General features: G+C 40.5%; 2 protein-coding genes across 2 annotated transcripts; one reads left to right on the top strand and one right to left on the bottom strand.

Moving 5' to 3' along the window:
* Positions 1-1,743: 1,743 nt before the first annotated feature.
* Positions 1,744-4,569, top strand: LOC110159781 (cilia- and flagella-associated protein 73). Its single transcript, XM_020924390.2, has 6 exons — positions 1,744-1,878; positions 2,279-2,371; positions 2,451-2,642; positions 3,362-3,583; positions 4,190-4,345; positions 4,439-4,569. The coding sequence occupies exons 1-6, from the start codon at positions 1,768-1,770 to the stop codon at positions 4,550-4,552; spliced, it is 888 nt and encodes a 295-aa protein (XP_020780049.2). The 5' UTR covers positions 1,744-1,767; the 3' UTR covers positions 4,553-4,569.
* Positions 4,570-5,996: 1,427 nt separating this feature from the next.
* mrtfab (myocardin related transcription factor Ab) lies at positions 5,997-17,932 on the bottom strand (the record flags this gene model as incomplete). Its single annotated transcript, XM_055150515.1, has 13 exons — positions 5,997-7,303; positions 7,682-7,742; positions 8,364-8,504; positions 9,575-9,673; positions 9,769-9,975; positions 10,838-11,779; positions 12,223-12,606; positions 12,779-12,950; positions 13,828-14,012; positions 15,388-15,459; positions 15,624-15,758; positions 16,134-16,297; positions 17,776-17,932. Coding segments are annotated over 13 exons (3,279 nt in total), but the record flags the coding sequence as incomplete, so codon positions are not given.

The raw sequence follows: 17,932 nt of genomic DNA, 5'->3' as shown, positions 1-17,932 counted from the left end.
TATTTATTCTATTCTATATTTTATTTTACAGATCGGCATGGACACATTTCTTGCTGGTTGAGCCTGGACGACCTTTCTACCTGTGACTGAAGTGGAAAGGACAAAGGTTTTTTATGTCATCATTGACCTGGTTGAATTTGGTGAACACTTCAAGGCACTTGGTCCTCAGACTCTCCGAAACTTTACATCTGTATTCAAAGAACTGTCTACAACATGGACGTTGGATGTGTCAAAAGAAACCCCAAGAGTGAAAGACTGACTCTTGAGGTAAAAAGTTTCTGTGATGTTAATGTTTCATAATGTGCAGGACTGCCTCTATTGTGAACATTGTTATGTTTATATAATGGAGAAAAGGTCTTGTTTCAACCAGTCAGACATGCTCCTCTCATTTTTGGAGATGAACATGCCTGAATTCCATTCAAAACAAGACCGTGATTCATCCATGCGCTGAAAAATTTACTTTAAAAAAATAAATGACAATCATTGTAACCAACTGTTGAGGGCACACAGAATTCCTGCTGTCAGTTGGATTTTTCAAAAATAGTATTGTGTCATATGACTTGTTTAAATTGTGTTGATTGTATGATGTGCATTGTTTTCATACAAGTTATGTTGAAATGGAATTTTGTGGTGGTTTTCATTATTTTACATTTCTAAAAGGGATGATGGCCTAGAATGACCACAGCATTTACATTGTATTTAGTGAAGAAAGAGTTACTATTGAATAGTGTAACATGAAGAACACTCTACTCTATTTCTACTTCATAAAGTGTTAACTTTAAAGTGTTAAAACACAGAAATATAGAGTTAATAGTTTTTCACTATACACTAGCGTAAAAAAATCTATTCTTAATCGGTGTCAAATTCAACTATGAGGAGTGTGGTTACATCACTTTACCAGTGTTGAGCCTTCTACACTTTGGAAAGTGTAGTTTTAACTCATTTGATTGTGGACCCCATATGACATGGTAAAAGTCTTAAAAAAAAAAAAAAATTATATATATATATATATATATATATATATATATATATATATATATATATATATATATATATATATTAGTTGAATTAACACTCAAATTTGCTGTGTAGTCAATAAAATAATTACAAAAAGATTAGAAATTGTACAAAATTATCAATTAATTATTTATCAAAATTATTCTAATGAGATAGGTGGGTCTCTGCATTTTAGTAGCATGTTCCATTCCAGGTGCAGGAGGAGAGAGCAGCAGAAGATCAGGCGCAGCATTCAGTTTGTTTCTTTGCTTTGTCTTCATTTTTGTGAACACAGAAAATCCCAGTTCACACATATATGTCGTAGTGAAAAGGAATAAGAATAGAAATACTGGCCCTACTGAGAACAGGATATTCTGATGAAATGCTGATCCAGAATGAAGATAAGGTCACAGATCAGAACTATATAACTATATTACAGACCTACATGCAGATCATGACAAGGCAACCCCCCCCCAAAAAAATCCCTTGTGACCCACTCAGGGTCGTCATCCAGTCTTTGGGAAACAATGCTTTACGCCATTCTATAGTGATTATTATGGTTTACAAAGACCAAAATGCAAAATAATGATCTATTTATTTTATAGTTAAAGTGAATCCTTACTTGCCCAACTACCTAATATTAGGAAGTTTGCTCCCAGTCATAGTTTACTGTTGCTATGGAGACAACTGATATTATCTTTTTTGAATCTAAACCTTTTTATCTAAGTTAACAAAACTGACTGGTAATCTAAACGTTTTCCTGGTGTGAAAATGATGAAGAAGATGGAGGAGTTGATTCAGGAGAGGAGCCCAAAAGAAGAGCTGGCTCTGCTCCGCTACAAAAACGAGGAGCTCCTTGAACAACTCAGGAACAAGACACAGGTGGGCCTCACTCATACTGAACTACATACTGAACATGACCCTGTGATTCTCAGTCCTACTTAGGTACATTGTTTAAAAAGAATCATCGGAAAACTGACACTATCCCTACTGATTGTGCATTATAAAGAGAAAGGAAAACACTAAACATTCCTCATTGTTCAAAATCAGGTCCTTTAAAAATAAAAATATGTTTAATTCTTTATGGATATTTTAAAAGGTATATTCTCCTCCAAAATTCAATGACAACCTGAAGACCAGAGTGACAACAATGAACGAATGAAATAATAGTAATATAGATTGTTGGACAGCTCTGATTTTGGGTGAAAATTTCAAATTAGAATGTGCAACTTTGAGAGATTAGTGTACATTTCAAATATATTTTCACATATTTTTGACACAGTGTCTGGAATCTCTGAGAAAAGAACAGAAGTTGCTCACCAAGAAAATACAAGAGGCCAAGGAAGAGTCTGAAGGATACGGCGCACTCCTACAGGTACTACCTTCACTCCTAATACTTCTAATACTACTACTGCCAACACCTATACAACTTGTAATTTCATTCTTTCTGACAGACTAAATCTGTTGCTATCGAAGAGGAGAAGGAAAAAAAGCAATGGGAGATCGTGGAGGCGAAGAGGGCCGTGGTGAGGAAGCAGGAGGAGCAGATCTCTCAGCTGAAGGAGAAGAGGGACCAGAAACTCAAGCTGGTGGACGAGATGGCTGTCTACTACAACTTCATGGAGAGAGTGGCCAAGATGACAATGGTGATTTATCAGGGATCACGATAGATAAGTACTGTGGAATATTTCAGGTCCTGCTTAGAAGTTTGATTTTCAACAAAACGTGAGAGTGACTAACAAAAAAACTGAGAAAAACTGTTGGCTAATGCTATAGCTTGTGACTGTAATGTGATTCGAGAGGGATTTTGAAAGGGTTTAACAGCACAAATCAGCTCACTGGATGTAGTTGTCACTTATAAGTCAGTTTTTTCTGGTCAGATTGTGTTGAAATGAAGCACAATTTCTAACAAAGTCTAACAAAGCCTCAGACAGAGCATGCCTACAGTTAGCATCACATCCACAGAGAATGTAGATGACATCAGCTGCAAAGTGTCAATAACTCCTCACCAGGAAAGTTAAAGGGACAGTTTGGAATTTTGGACATAGGACCTAATTTCCAAGTGAGCCAGAGTGTTGGAGACGTGTGGAGACACTTTTTAAAATATTCTATCCAGTCTTTGTATTTGCAGAGGTCGCTGGTGCTTGGCTAGTGCATGTCAATGACCATAGTTATCCTGCTACTTATCCACTTACCCACTCTGGATCACTAGGAAAATGAGGCCCTATGTGCAAAATTCCAAACTGTCCCTTTAACTTAATCCTTTAATGTTGCTATACCAGATTTTTCCCGTCTCCATGAACATAAAGTAACATAGCGCACCTTTAATATACTATTTTGAAGTACTTCTTGTTTTCTGTTGCAGTTCAACGATGTACAGGAGTTCATCAACTATTTGGAGAACCTTTTCTACACTTGGGAGAAGCAGCATGAAGCCGAAAGCATCAAGTTGGAGGAGATCAATACAAAGCAAAATGAGCTCCAGAGTCTAGAGAACCATCTCTACATGGCTTCGCATCACAACAGCTTCCTCCTCTCAACGCTGCACAAGGAACTGGAGAAGTGCAGATCAGAAGCAGACATATGGGTACTGCATACTACACACATACTGCATACTCCACTGCACTATATGGAAAAAGACCTGGGCCTGAATTGATTAAATAGGTTGTGTTCATGTGATATTGATACATCATGATAGGTGTGTATTGCATGCATCCCTGTTAGTGGAATGGTCATCAGTTACCATGGTGATGCAATGCACACATTAGCGAACACAGAGTAAAATTTTAAGATTGTTTGAAAACTTAAGAAAATTAATAAGATCAGGATTGTTTGTGGTCCTTTATTACATAAAATCGAGTCTCGTGAGCTTTAAGTCATGTTATTATGTTGTTCCCTCCTCAGAAACAGACCTGGAGTTGAGTTTTGTTTCATTTACACAGCTCCTCTTTTGTCTTTTGTAGTAGAGACTGGCAATTCTAGGGCTGAAATGATTCTAATGAAGGTGTATGGAGTTTAAACTCACAGTGGAGCATTTCCTGTAATACCACATGACATCACAAGGTGGAACAGAGTGTGAATGAAACAAAACACAACTCCATGTATATTTTTAATGAGGAGACAACATTATAAGATAGATTTGTTTGTCACAATGCTTTAGAATACTGTTACCATTTACTTTACCATACTACAGGAAGAAAACTGGGGAAAAATCCAAAAGACGGCTGCAAAGAAGATCCTGCTGCTGGCACAGATCAAGATAGCCATAGTGAACCTGTACGAGATGACAGGGGGCGTTGTAGGAGAGGACGGAATAAACGTCAGTGACACAGAGAAGCACTTGGACAAGGTGGGTGTTTTGGGAAGTGAATGAGAAGAATGTGTTTATGTATTTACAGTATATTTTATTTATATTGCCGTAACATTGTCTCTTCTCTGATAGATTGTCAGTTTCATTCAAGACAACGAGGACATTGTCAAACTGTTCCGGATCTCCCTTCAAAAAGAGAAAGAGAATATCAAGTCCAGATCTAGAAAAAATAGAAAGACTAATTAATAAACATATTCAATATATCAAAATGTACGTTCTTACTTGGCAACACATGAGCTCCTGTTTAAGTAAGTTTTGGAGTGTAAACTAAAATATATCGGAGCACAAAAGCAACATTTATTGAAAGGCCCCATTATGCTATTTTCTGATCTATGTAATGTTGTTTCCTCATCAAAAAAAAATCTGGAGTTGTGTTTTGTTTCATTGACACATTTAACACACAAATCCTGCATATTTGGCTGTGTTCAGAAAAAACTGTTCCAACTTGTGATGTCATATTGTCATACAGGAAGTGCACATCTTTGTTTTTTATCTCCATACACCTTCATTAGAATCATTTGTATAATTTCAGCCCAGGAACTTTCAATCTTTACTGAATAAAAGGTAAAAAGTAGCTGCTAACTTAAAAACTACCGTAAGGTGGAAAAGAGCTTTTTGAGCTCTGACAGACTAATAATAAAGAATTACTCAACATGTGTGAATGAATCAAAATACAACTCCAGGTAGGTTTTTGATGAGGTCGCAACATTCTAACACAGCTCACAAGAATCCAGTTTGTGAAATATAAGACCTTTAAATACATCATTTTGGTTTGGTAATTTTAAGTCTGGTCAATTTGAGAAGCTCCAAATCAGTTTCTATATTTTTTGTAATTATAATTTTTAAACCTGAAGATATATTTCATTACATTGTTCACTTTTTAAATGAGTATTGTCTACATAGTTCATGTATTCTTGTTGCAATTGGATTCTCTGTGTTTCAGACTGAAATCACTTTTACATTTTGAACTGGGTTAGTCCATCTTTTAGAAACACATAAGGATCTAGTGGGACACTAGAGCGTATATTTCTCCATGGGGTTTCTATCCGAGAGGCGTTTAAACAAATCCAACACTGGTTCAGCAGAATCACACCACTTTTACACTACAAACCAGTGTTCTTCTTGATTGTAAATGGCAGCTGTAATAGAAGCAGTGGTAGACGGGGTCTGATCTGAGGCACATGTGGGTGAGTAACTGCACAGATCATTGTTTGGGGCCGTGGAGTCAGATATGTTCCATAATATCCTGGATTTATATGAATTGATCAAATCTGGCTCTACAGTTTAGTGTTTTTCACATTTGTAATGTGCCACATAACGTATGATAGTTGTATTGTCGACAATTCAAGCATTTTTTTTTTTTTAATCTACAAAAAACACTGTATTACACTTGTTTGATGCACACTAGGTTTGTTGATCGTTAGCCATAGCTTTTCCAGGTGTAGATTGTTCTCAATTTCTTTACAATTGCACTCTCTTGTGGCTAATCTGTAAAAGTGCTGTGGTTGTGTGTGGTTTTCATGTCAAATGGAAATATAGTTCATGCATTTGAAATCAGGTTTGCCTGGAAGAACAGCAGTTACAACATGTTGTGATGCAGATTTTTCATAAATAAAAACTCAAACAGCTCTTGATTTTTCATATATTTATTTTTTTCAACTTTTTTCTTTATAAAAAGACAAGGTCCAAGTGTCTTGGAGGCCCGGCCCTGACCTTACGTCCCAGCTGGCTCCACTTGACTCTAAGCAGCCAGCAGAGAAAAATATTCATATGGACAATTGATAATATACACCCCATATACAGCAATACATAGTGGTCTACCATAATGTTACCAATAATATGCACCTCAATGAGGCTCTATTCAAACTGTTGTCACCGATGCTTCAACAGCAACCGCCAACCAATGAAGGTTGGCTTCTTTGACTAGTGCGGGCGGGGCTTGTGTCGCCATGGTGAGGCCAGCTGCCTTTTATACAGGGCTCTGCTGATCAATTCAACACAAGGTGGCGCTCATGGGACCCCCCCTCCCCTTAAAATCAATGCGTTTCATAAGTGCAAAATTCAAGAGGCACTGACACAGATGTGGTGAGCTCAGGTGTAGGACATTCAGCGTGTGGCCCACAGCTGCCCGGAGTCCACGGGGCCGTCACATAGGGGACTGCTTTGGCTTTTCTTTAAACTCAAACCTCCAGCTCAGGGAGCTCTTCTGTCCTGTGACGGCCCCGCATCAATAACAGTGAGGCGGGCGTGGGGCGGGCGTGGGGCGGTGTGTGCGTGTTTGCATATGGCCCCTCCCCCCTCCCGCAGTGGTACAGCATATGTGTATGTGCATGTAAAACACAGCCTGTACATGTGAACCAGTGTCCCAGTCCCGTGGCTACAAACACGACTCCCAGTGCAGCTGCAGGTCCGTACTGTCCAGGAAATCAGCAGAGAAGACACTCTGGGGCGTGTGGGGAGACACCAGGGGGGCTCCCGTACCCCCCTCCCGCTCCCCAACGCCACCGCTACTGCTCACCCCGCCCCCTCCGCTCACCATGGAGATGTCCAACCAGTCCATGCTGTCCAAAGCCGCGTCCCCGAAGTCCAGGCCCGTAGAGTGTGGGGAGAAGCCCAGGTCGGAGGTGTCCATGGGGGAGGGCGGGTGCTCCAGGATGCTGGGGGTGCTGAGCATTTGGCTGTGGAGGTCGTCTATGAGTGTCAGCCCTCCATCCGGCTCCACCCCGATCAGAGGCGCTCCTGTGGTGCTCTCCAGGAAGTCCTCCAGCCGGCCCGTCCCGCTGCAGGGGTCCCGGTCGGGCCGCGGGGGGCACATGATGGGCTCTGTGGGGGTGGGGGGCGACAGATGCAGTGGGGAAGGGGGAGAGGTGGGGGAGGGCGGGTCCGAGTGCAGGGGGGCCAGAGAGGGGTCTGGGTTGGACTTGAAGCCGGGGATTTCTGTGGAGACAGAGAAAGTAGATTAAACAAGGAACAGGACAGATTTGGGGTATGAGACTATAATAAAATCAAATGCGTTTAGGACATATTGAGGTCTGGTTTAAGCACTTCTAAAGGTCAAGCTGTATGAAGTCTGCTTCTGCTTTTATTCTTTGCGAACCAGAAAGGCTGGTGCACTGTTAGCATGCTATTTGTCGTTACCCTTTACTCTTAACTCTGCTCTGGCCTCTTGTCAAAAGGGCTTATAAAAACTCACTAGATATTAAATAGGATATTAAGAATGCGCTAGGAAAATAGAGAATAACTTTGGACCACTGCAAACTGTTTAAAATGAACTCATTGTGTTTTTAAGAATCAGGTAGGCACAGTCCATCTCACCTCCACTTTTTAGTAGGATGTCAAACAGGTCATCCATCTGCTGGCTGTTCACACCATTCTCCTGAAAACAAAAATACATGTTGTTTAATGCACTGGGCACTGGGCATATAGCGTTGCTTAGGTATACTTTATTTCTTCTGTATAGCTTATTTTTAGTTTTACCATTGGATTGAGCAACTCTCAAGGCATTTTTTCCACAACAAGTAAAACCTAAAGATAAAATGTTGCTTTCTGAATATCAGATATAAAAAATATTAGGTGTATGTTAGGGCTAACGATGGTTGACAAACAAATGCAAAAATATAATAAAGTAAAATAAATTTATTCTAGATCTCAAAACTGGCATTACCCAGACACTATTTTTGGAGGAACTAAAACTCACTTTATTTAAAGCAGAAATTGACACAGAAAGCAGAAGAAAAGTATTGTGCTAAAAAGAGGAAAAGAAAGGATGGAGCGCAGACGTACTTTGGAGCGCGGAGAGCAGGGGGAGGTGTTGGGTTTGGGGGAGGGAGGGGTGAACAGAGCGTGCCGGTCGTAAGGCAGACACACCAGCTCTCTCTGTGCAGTGATGGACAGATGAGATGAAAAAGAGGGGAAAAAAAAGAAAAGACCAAGATCAATGGAGTTTATTGCACAGGAGAAGAACGAGAATGGTGATGGAGAGATTCGGGGCGTGTACCTTGAGAGAAGACATGATGTTGTTGTGGCTCTCACTGTCGGAGAGGTCGTCGAAGAAGGGTTGCATGGTGGGAGGCGCAGTGACGGAGTGGTTGGGCTGGGGAGCACCGTTCACGTCTAAGTGTAGTCCTGGTTTCTGCGCCTAAACACATCACAACAAATGTAGTTATTAAAACAAGTAACTAATCAAGCAACAGGCTTAAAGTGTGTATGACAAATTTTAATTATTCTCTCATTTGACTTAACTTGGTGGGATAATTATTGTAAATATGAATGATAGTTTTACACCACTCATGAAGAAGCAAAAGTTGAAAAATATGTTAAGTTCAAACATTGTTTACATCACACCATGAAGAATTCTATACAAAAGTTAGACACAATTTACACACAAGAAACACAATTTTTCTGATACTTTAAACATGATTTCAACAAAATAAAAGTATTTTCTTATATTTGTATTTATAAGATAGTAATTTTGTGTACATTAGAGGTGTTCTGCAAGGTGAGTTATAGATGTCCCTAGTATGAGGTCACAATTTCCAGCCAAGAAGTAAAATTTAAAACATAAAAACTGGCCAGATTGGGTAAATGGGTGTGCATGTTTTTGCAAAAATCTTAAATAAATAAAATGAACTGTGTTTTGGTAAAAGTCTGACCTGCTGTAGGCACATAGGCAAAAGTTAATTTCAGATAAAGGGGAGGGGTCACTGAGAGTATGGTTAATTCACAATTAAAAAAACAAAACAATTTTATGTTTGCTCCTAAATTTGCAGTATTAATCTTCTCTCTCAAATCTTTTAATGGTAATTATTGATGCTATGGAGAGAATAAATTTACAACTTGGTACATTCGTGCTGACAGAACAGGGTGTTTCATGTGGGTGGCCGAATAATTGCATTTATATTAAAGCATCAGGAGCATTTAACAGTTTAACTTCAGAAGTCAAACCTGTCCTTCGTCTAACTCTTTATCTGTTGAGTGGCGTCATTATGAACGCAACCAAATATCTGCTATCCTATTATGTTAGTGACATCTTGTGGTAGAAAAGTGTTATGTCAAAAATGTTTTAATACCTATGACTTTAACCCGAATTAAGCAGTTGATAATTTCTTGCCTTTGTTATCTATGTACTTTACATATGTTAAACAGCTGTATTCTGCACAACTCAACTTGTATAACTTCGTATAGTTGTGTACTAGTTCTCAGCTGTACCTTTTTCACTGGCTGGCTCACTGGCTCCGCTGGTGGCTGCTCTTTTGATTGGCTTTCAGTGTTAGTGCTGGGGAGCTTCGTTGGAGTGGACTGCAACCTCTGTTCAGAAATAAATAAATACAAAATTCACTGTCAGTGCTACAAACAAACTACTTTATTACTACAATAACAACATTGGGGAATACATATAGTACCTGGAGTGTGATTCGCCCGTTTGTTTTGGCCAATGACGAGACGCCATTCTGGCTCTCGCTCGGGTTACTGGTGAGGGCGATCAGGTAATGGTTGCCGTTGCTATCGGTGACCAGCGTGGGTGCTCCGTTGGTTTTAAGGAGGTCTAAAGAAATGGCCTGAGTGTGGATCTGGGTGCCGTTCTGCTGGTTTATGACCACTGACGTCACCTGCCACGGAAAACACAAGATAACATAAGTTTGTATTGAGTGAAATCTACAAAAGACTATACATGAAGTTTCAGAATGATGAAATGTTAAGACTGTTTCCATAGCGATGGTAAATGTTTCAATGAGGAAAAAGGTCTCAAAATGTTGAATAACAGGAAGATAAAACACATAAATACTTCAGATAGCTTTGTTTCTAGTGACATTCGAAGGTTGGCAGTTTCCCTGGTACTAAATACTTGGTTTGTGTCCTTGGGCAAGACATTCTAATTGCCTGTACAAATGTGCCAGTGCAAGCATGATAATTATTCATGGTAGACAAAATTAATGTGGAGGCAATTCCTGACAAAAATAATAACTTATTTTTCCCCAAAACAGCTCATAATAAAATTTACTGCTACCTTCCACCTGAAATTATAAAATCAAATTCTAGATAGTTGTGAATGCGACCTACCAGATTTTTACGGTCTTAAAACCATGAAAAAACAGAACCAGTTAAGGTCCAAAGTTATACTCTATATGTATTCTGAGCATCCTAATTATTCTTTCATTATATACATGCTTTTCCACAAATTTCAGAGACCAGTGTGGTGTTTGCCGTCATGGTAATGCTACTAGCATTACAACTAGCGTGCTAACCGCACATTTCCTGATTCTCGAACAGAAAACACTTTACAATTAGATGCAGACTGTACACAGCTGACTTATTTTGACCTCAAGACCTGCTTATAGAATATATCTGCACTGCAGCCAGCCAAATTTTGCTGGATGGACAAAAATCAGGTAAAGGGTCTAGTCTGAACCTACAACTTAATTTTATTTATTACATTTTCATTCCATCATCATTATTTTTTTTGTCGTTCACCTGTTGTGTGGTGACTGGCGCCACGGGCTGCTTCTGCTGCTGCCTCTGCTGGACCTTGTGCTGCCTTTTGTGTTGGTTGGACGCCGCCCTGTGATTGGCCGCGCTCTGGTTGACCGCGCTGTGATTGGCCGTGACGTGCTGATTCTGGATGTGCACTTGGACTTGCTTGACTTGGTTCTTTTGGGTCTGGAGCGCACCTTGGACCTGCTTGACTGGACTCTGCGTGAGTAGCTTATTAGCCTGCATCTGCTTCTGCTGCGTCTGCTGGATGATTAACTGCTGGATTTGCTGCTGTTGCCGTAGCAGCAGTTGCGCGTCCTTCTTTAGCTGCGGCACTTTCGGGGTGGGCGTGGCCTTCACCTCCGTCGCCTTCTGGACTTGTGTAGGTTGTTGCTTGTGATGCTCTGCTTGCTGAACTTGCAGTCGGTGGATTTGTTGTAGCCTTAGTAGTGTCTCTTGCGAACACTGCATTGGTTGAGTCACTTTTTTGGTTTGCGAATCCTCCTCCATCTTGTCCTCGGAATCTTCTCGTTTGAGTTTGATCACCACACCGTTGGGCAGCGTGGGCGGTTGGATAGCGGAGGCCTTGATGAGAGTCGGTGGTTTGACCTGTACGCACGCGGGCCTGCTCTCCATGTCCTCCGTCTTCACAGTCTTGCCCTGCTCCAGTTGGGACCGAAGCGTCTCCACCAGCTGCTGTTTCTGGCGCAGCATCCGGGTCAGCTCCTCGATCTGCTTGTCCTTCTCCTGCAGCATCTGGTCTTTGTCCATGGGGGTGGTTTCCATGGTGACAGTGGTGGTGGTGGGTTCAGGCTTGGGGAAGCTGCAGGGGGTCCGGGTCTCCTCCTTAACAGCACAGAGGGACTGGGGCAGAGAGGAGATGGGGGTGGAGGGGTGCTGGGGAGATGGGTGCAGGCTGAGCTGGGTCAGAGGGGAGCTCACCTGAAGATTACACAAACATTTATGGAGTTACAAAGAAATTCTTAAAAAATATATACATTTAGCTTTGAGATTCTGGGGCTATACAATTATTCAAAATCAAACTGAAAGAGCAACAGTTTTAATAACTTCAGGCAAATTATTTGAAGCAGAGTTACTATGTCTGTGTACATAAAAAAATGTTAAAACGCATGACACAGACAGATCTTTGCAATATTGAGCTAAAAAAATATGTGCAACTGTGAGTAACTTGGACAATACTAATAACTAATGTAACTATAACTGGAATATACTAGTTTGCATATAAAAAAAAAATAGAAACATCTATTACAGCAAGCTTGAAGTGTTGGTCGAAATAAAACAATAAAATAAAATGGTAATATGGAGTAACAAACTAGCTCAAAATGTCCTAGTACTACATTTAAGAATTCTTATGGTCACCTTACCATCTCACCAAACATGTCCCCATTACAGCTGGTCTCGTCTGGGCTCATCCCGGCCAGCGAGCGCTCGGAGGGTGAGGGTGACACCGGGGGGCTGGAGCTGGTACTGCCGAACCTCATGATCTGGTGAGGCTGGACGTGGGCCATAGAAGGCAGGCTGATCTTGATGCCCACCTCCCCGGGCTGCTGCTGTGGTTCTAGGGTGGGACTGGTGACGCAGGAGGAGGATGAGGGTGTGGGGCTGGTGAGGGAGGTGGCGGACAGTGCGTTTTTCACCCCTGTTGCTCCATTCTGCTCCTGGTAGTTGCGGAGTCTCTCGATGAGGTCATTTTTTGTGCCTGACACGGTCAAACCACGCAGTTTCAGTTCTGCTTTCAACTCGGCCACCTAAAGGATGAGAAATGAGATTATAAATAGACATGAAACTTCAGTTTGAGGTTAAGCAGTTCATATGACACATAAAAAAAAAGTTTTAAATTCTGGTGAAGTTTATCATTTTACTTCCTGTACATGGAAAACAGATATGACATTATGTTGAGATAATTGCATAACTGTTTACCTTGAATTCGTCCAGGTTCAAAGGCAGAGCTCCGGGTTTGGCTCCGGTTGTTGTAGTTTGAGATGGTCGCACGGCTGTGCTCTGATTGGAGGAGGCAACGGTGGTCGTGGTGGTGAGGGTGCGGGAAGGGGAGGGGCCGGAGCTCGTAGTTGGAGGCTGCTCATTCGGAGGCCTAAAGAAAGGGCATCAGGTTTTTGAAAACTATTGTCTAAAATTCACAGTAAGCAAAATCCCCCCATAGGTCAATGCTGGCAACACCAAACAAAATAGATTTTCTATTTGATATTCCATTATCTGCTTGTTTCCATTGAGATGCTAGTGTATGCATGAAATTATCCACAACCTGGCATTAAACTTATCTTGCATTTATTCAATTACTGTTTTAATTTTCAAAAGTTACCTTGAATAAAATGCATTCTTACTGTGCAAGGTTGCCTCTAAAGACTTTACCCTTAACTTGGCCTGGTGGTGTAACTTACTTGTGTGTACTTCTGACAAGCAGGTGACGTTACCCATCACCAGAAAAGCTACACAGTACAGATTTTAATTAAAATAACCAGAATCTTTTTACTTGCTATACAAACTAGGAAGACAATTTAATTTGGCCACCAGAGGTCACTAACAGCAAAATCTAGGCACGCCCTATGATGAAAATACAACAAAAAAATGCTGAATTTCTCCATCTTAATTTTTAGGTTAAAACTGCTTACTTTCTTTCAGTAAATGGCACACTTTCGATTGTGATATAAGCAAAACTATATTAGCACAACACGTCACTTTTAATGAGTCACCCGAATACACAGACCGCAGTCATTTCCTAGCATGCTCTATAAGTTTAGCTTGTGCCTGCTAACCTCTTGGCTTCAGAGACTCAATGCCAAATCGCTATACCAGCAAAAACAGACCACAGACGCTTCCTGTACAAATGCCCAATATATAAATCAACCTATTCAGTTTTACAAGGGGAGGAAATGGGTGTGGGTACAATTCCATGCCCCGACACCTTGACACAGTCGAATAGGCACAAATAGGGCGGCGGTGGTACTGACTTGGGCGGGGCGGGCAGGATGGTGTGGTAGTTGTAGTGCTGCTGCTGCTGGTTCAGGATCTGCAGTTGGAGGAAGAGCTGCTGTTGTTGGAGCAGCTTGGCGTAAGAGGAGTCCATCTGCGGGGGGCGCTCTTTGTCCGCCTTCTGGTCCGGAGGGATGTACTGATGGTATTTGAGCTTCTTTACCTGCGGGAGATGACAGTTTGCTTAGTCATGGTGAAAGGTGCGTGCTTAAGGATTATCGGGTATTATATTAGCTTCCATTTGGATTAAGTTCAAGTAATTCTACAAGTGGTTTATAATTAGTGTTGTCACGATACCAACATTTCAAACTTAGGAAGACTTAAGGAATAAACTTGATACTCAATACAGATTCCAGTACCATGATGATAAAAACACTGTTTAGACAATAGACAGTAATTTTCGACATTAAATCATAGTACTCGCTTTTATATTACCATGCAGACTTATATCTGTGCAATTAAGTAGTTTATGTGGCCTTATACTTGTTCTACTTGCTCAAGATTGTTCTAAAGCTATTCAAGAAAGGTTAATTTCTGCCCTGTGGTGTGTATGAGTCGGGCCTGCCCCGCCTTTTTTTAGTATTGATATCTGCTCAAATTAGATTTCGTATCAATCAGTTTTAGAAGTTCAAAACTTCTGACAACCCTAGCCCACTAAAAACACCATGTCTGCAGCGTACCTATCAAGTTTTGCTGGACTGTATGATGATAGGAAAGTTAAAAGTTTGTTTTTAAAAGGTGTAGTATGTCGCACAAGCATCCACCATGAAACACAACCACAGAAATGGCATAATGTATACTGATACTTTGCAAATGAAGTCATCGACAATCCCTGAAGGCGTGAAGCTAACTTTAGACACTGCTTTGTCTGAGGCTCTGTTACCCAACATAGACTTTAATCTGAGTTTTGTTTTAACACAATCTGATCATAAATACTTGATTTAGCTGGAACTACAACAGCACGTGAGCTGATTTGTGCTGTTAAACAAGTTCCTCTCAAATAACATTTTACAAATAACAAATAAGACTCCTAAACAGAACCATGGATGCTCTTATTGATCACAAGCTCCTAAAAATGTGCTTTTTAAATCCATTTTGTATTTTTTCTTAGACTGTGTCAACATTATTCTCTGATATTAATATTCTCTATATTTCCTTTTTTTTGCCATATCCCATCATCATGCCTTCACCATTGCATCATATTTCATTAGACCTACTTTCTATTCTGTAAGCTGAACTATTTGTAACATGACATTCTAAACTTGACTTCCTGTGTAGTAAAATTATAGAGAAGCTGATATCTCTTCCCCTCCTGTGCCCTTACTTGACTGTTGATACCAAATTTAAATACTTAAAGTACAACTACCTAGATACACAAAAATACAACTTTATACTTCCTCTTTCACAGCAAAGCAGATATGAAAAACTAGACCGATTACAATTCTATGAAAAACATTGTCACCCATGTGTTGAACTCATTTGGGAGTGATTGTCCCCATTAGGACTTTTCACAAAACAGAGGAATGTACCCGGCTGACCTTAGGCTTGTTGTCTTTGGCCTTCTTGGATCTCTGGGGAGGCCGATCTGAGCTGCTCTTGGCCTGGGACTGCTGACGAAAAAGCATGAGAAATGAGGTCGGGATGGAGGAGGGAGAGATGAGGAAGAAGATAGGAGGAAAAGAAGAGGAAAAGAGAAGGTTAGATAATTTTAGATACAGGTTTAACTGATACGGCGATATCTGGAAGAAAAAGTCAGAAGTGAAAGGCCATGTACCTTGATTTGAGTGGGGCGGGTGGTCGGGGAGGTGACGGGGGTCCCGTTGGTGACTTTGGACAGGGGGGATTCGGAGCCGCTCATGGGAAGAGGAGGTGGGGGCGGAGGGGGCGGTGGTGGAGGTTGTGTGAGAAACTGAAAGCACAACATTTCTAGTCAATCTCAAGATCATTTAAAAGAACTGATTTTGATTGAAGATTTTGATTTTAAATGTCAATACTTTACAAAAACACCAGCACTTGCAACCAGTTATTAAGTGAATGAATTCTGGAAGTTCTGAGCTTTCAAATTTTTGTAGTTTTGTAGTTTTTTTGTTTAAGGAACTCAGCACTACTTCCTCCATTTTTCTACGTTTCTTCACAAACTAATACTTGACTAATGTAAAACAATGGTCCTTCCTTACAACAGGTATTATCCAAACAAAGTAATTACCAGAAAAAAACATGCAAACCTGCCATATGCAAGTGAAGTAGGATGCAATAGCAAATGCGCACATGTTACAGCATTTACCTGTGTGGGGGACAGGTCTCCGTTGGGGCTAAGTCCCTCAGAGGGGGACATCTGAGGGAGGACACTCAGAGGAGAGTCGTGATTGGTCAGCTGGTCTGGGGACAGGGCATCACTGCTGTCTTCATCCAGGGATGAGCTCTCTCCTCCAGCACCTTTTGGGGAATCTGAAAACACAAACAGCATTTTAATTTCAAAGTTTGAAGCAATTTTATTATTAGAAGTTTGCGGTACACTAATTGCCAGCAGTTGCTAGGTCACCTGAAGTTTAAAGTATAAAAAAGTATAAAAAAACTAATAGCTACAAGCAGCATAATACTTTTACAAGCACCAGTACCAAGTATTGAAATTTATCAACTTCAACTGTCAAATAAGAAATTGCTTAACCTCAATGAAAATTAGAGAAGTTTGACAACACAAGCAGGTTTCATAAGCGCCCCATGTCTAAACACAATGCAGATGGGGAAATCAGCTTCAGGCTACACAGCAAGCTATGTACCACAAATATGTGTTTCAGATCATAATTACAGATATCCTCACTGAATGTACTGTAATCATAAGCAATGAGAGCACAGGGATGCACTAAAACATGCTCACACCTGTAGAATTATATAACTATGCATATGGGTGTGCAATATGCCAAAAATAACAAAATTTTACCACGATTAATGTATTTTTTTATGTGCCAAATAAGCAGTCACTCAAACAGTGTGCTGCTTCTGAGAGTTCATACTTCACTGTGATTGGGTAAATCCTTCTGTCACTCACTCATAGCCTTACAGAGACTGACCAATAGCAGGGGTGGGTGGTTAAATGTATCTGCGTTTTAGAATAGAGCTGCAGGATAAGACCAGTATTTTATATCACCACACTGGCTGGTCCTAAATATGATGTTTGGAATCTGGAAAATTTTTATTTATTTGTAAGTTAAACTAGCTTGAATGACATGGAGCACATTAAAGTGTGGCTGTACCCGATTTTGTTCATGTATTTGATCGATTTTAAAACAATATAAAACTATGATCTATAATTCACAGTAAGAAAAATCCCCCAACAGATCATAGGTCATGGTTGGCAACATCAAGCACAATATAAAATAAATATATATGTAAAGTCTTCCTATGTGAATTTTGGATTTTCTGTTTGTTTCCATGAAGACTGTTTTGCATGAAATTATCCACAGCATGGCATTAAACTTATCTTGCATTTATTTGATTACTGTTTTAATGGTTAAAAATGGCCTTGAATAAAATGCATTGAGTGCATACTGTGTGTCACAGTACGAATGCATGCTTCTCTACAGATCTGTCCCTTAACTTGTCCTTGCTTGTCTCCATGGAGAGGGGAGGCCATTTTAATGCCATACCGCGGAATAAATCGTTTTTTATTGTCTGAGAATCAAGTGTGTTCTTTGCATGCTAGTTGTTATTAGCATTACCATGAAGTGAAAAGTGCTTATACACTCGTGGTGAGTAACTAGAATGCTTAGAATGCATAAAGTGAAGAATGACTTTGGACCACTGCAAAGCTTTTAAAATTAATTAGCTCTGTTTTTCACATTTTAAAGACAGTAAAAATCAGGTACAGTGCCTTTAACCGGAGTGCACTGAAGGTGACATGTAAGAATGTATGTACTAGTATTTACCCAGTAGGGCGTTGTGCACGGGGTAGGGCACAGACAGAATGTTCTTGTGCACCAGCTCGATTGGTCCGGGCCGGTGGGAGATCTTGTCATTGAGGTCGTCTGCCAGCCGGGCGCGCTTCAGCTGCAGCTGCTTGGCCTGAAGAGAGGGCTCTGCAGA

Source organism: Boleophthalmus pectinirostris, unplaced genomic scaffold (assembly GCF_026225935.1).
Source record: "Boleophthalmus pectinirostris isolate CB_2022bp ecotype Guang Dong unplaced genomic scaffold, ASM2622593v1 HiC_scaffold_14, whole genome shotgun sequence".
In the NCBI taxonomy this organism is placed as follows: Eukaryota; Metazoa; Chordata; class Actinopteri; order Gobiiformes; family Gobiidae; genus Boleophthalmus; species Boleophthalmus pectinirostris.
Note: the sequence above shows the minus strand (reverse complement) of the source record. Positions and strands in the feature narration are given on the sequence as shown.

Bases quoted from the DNA above. Each gene is read 5' to 3' on its own strand.
- LOC110159781 (XM_020924390.2), top strand. From the start codon at position 1,768: ATGATGAAGAAGATGGAGGAGTTGATTCAGGAGAGGAGCCCAAAAGAA. The intron at 1,879-2,278 runs GTGGGCCTCACT...TTTTTGACACAG, and splicing joins AACTCAGGAACAAGACACAG to TGTCTGGAATCTCTGAGAAA. The intron at 2,372-2,450 runs GTACTACCTTCA...TCTTTCTGACAG, and splicing joins GATACGGCGCACTCCTACAG to ACTAAATCTGTTGCTATCGA.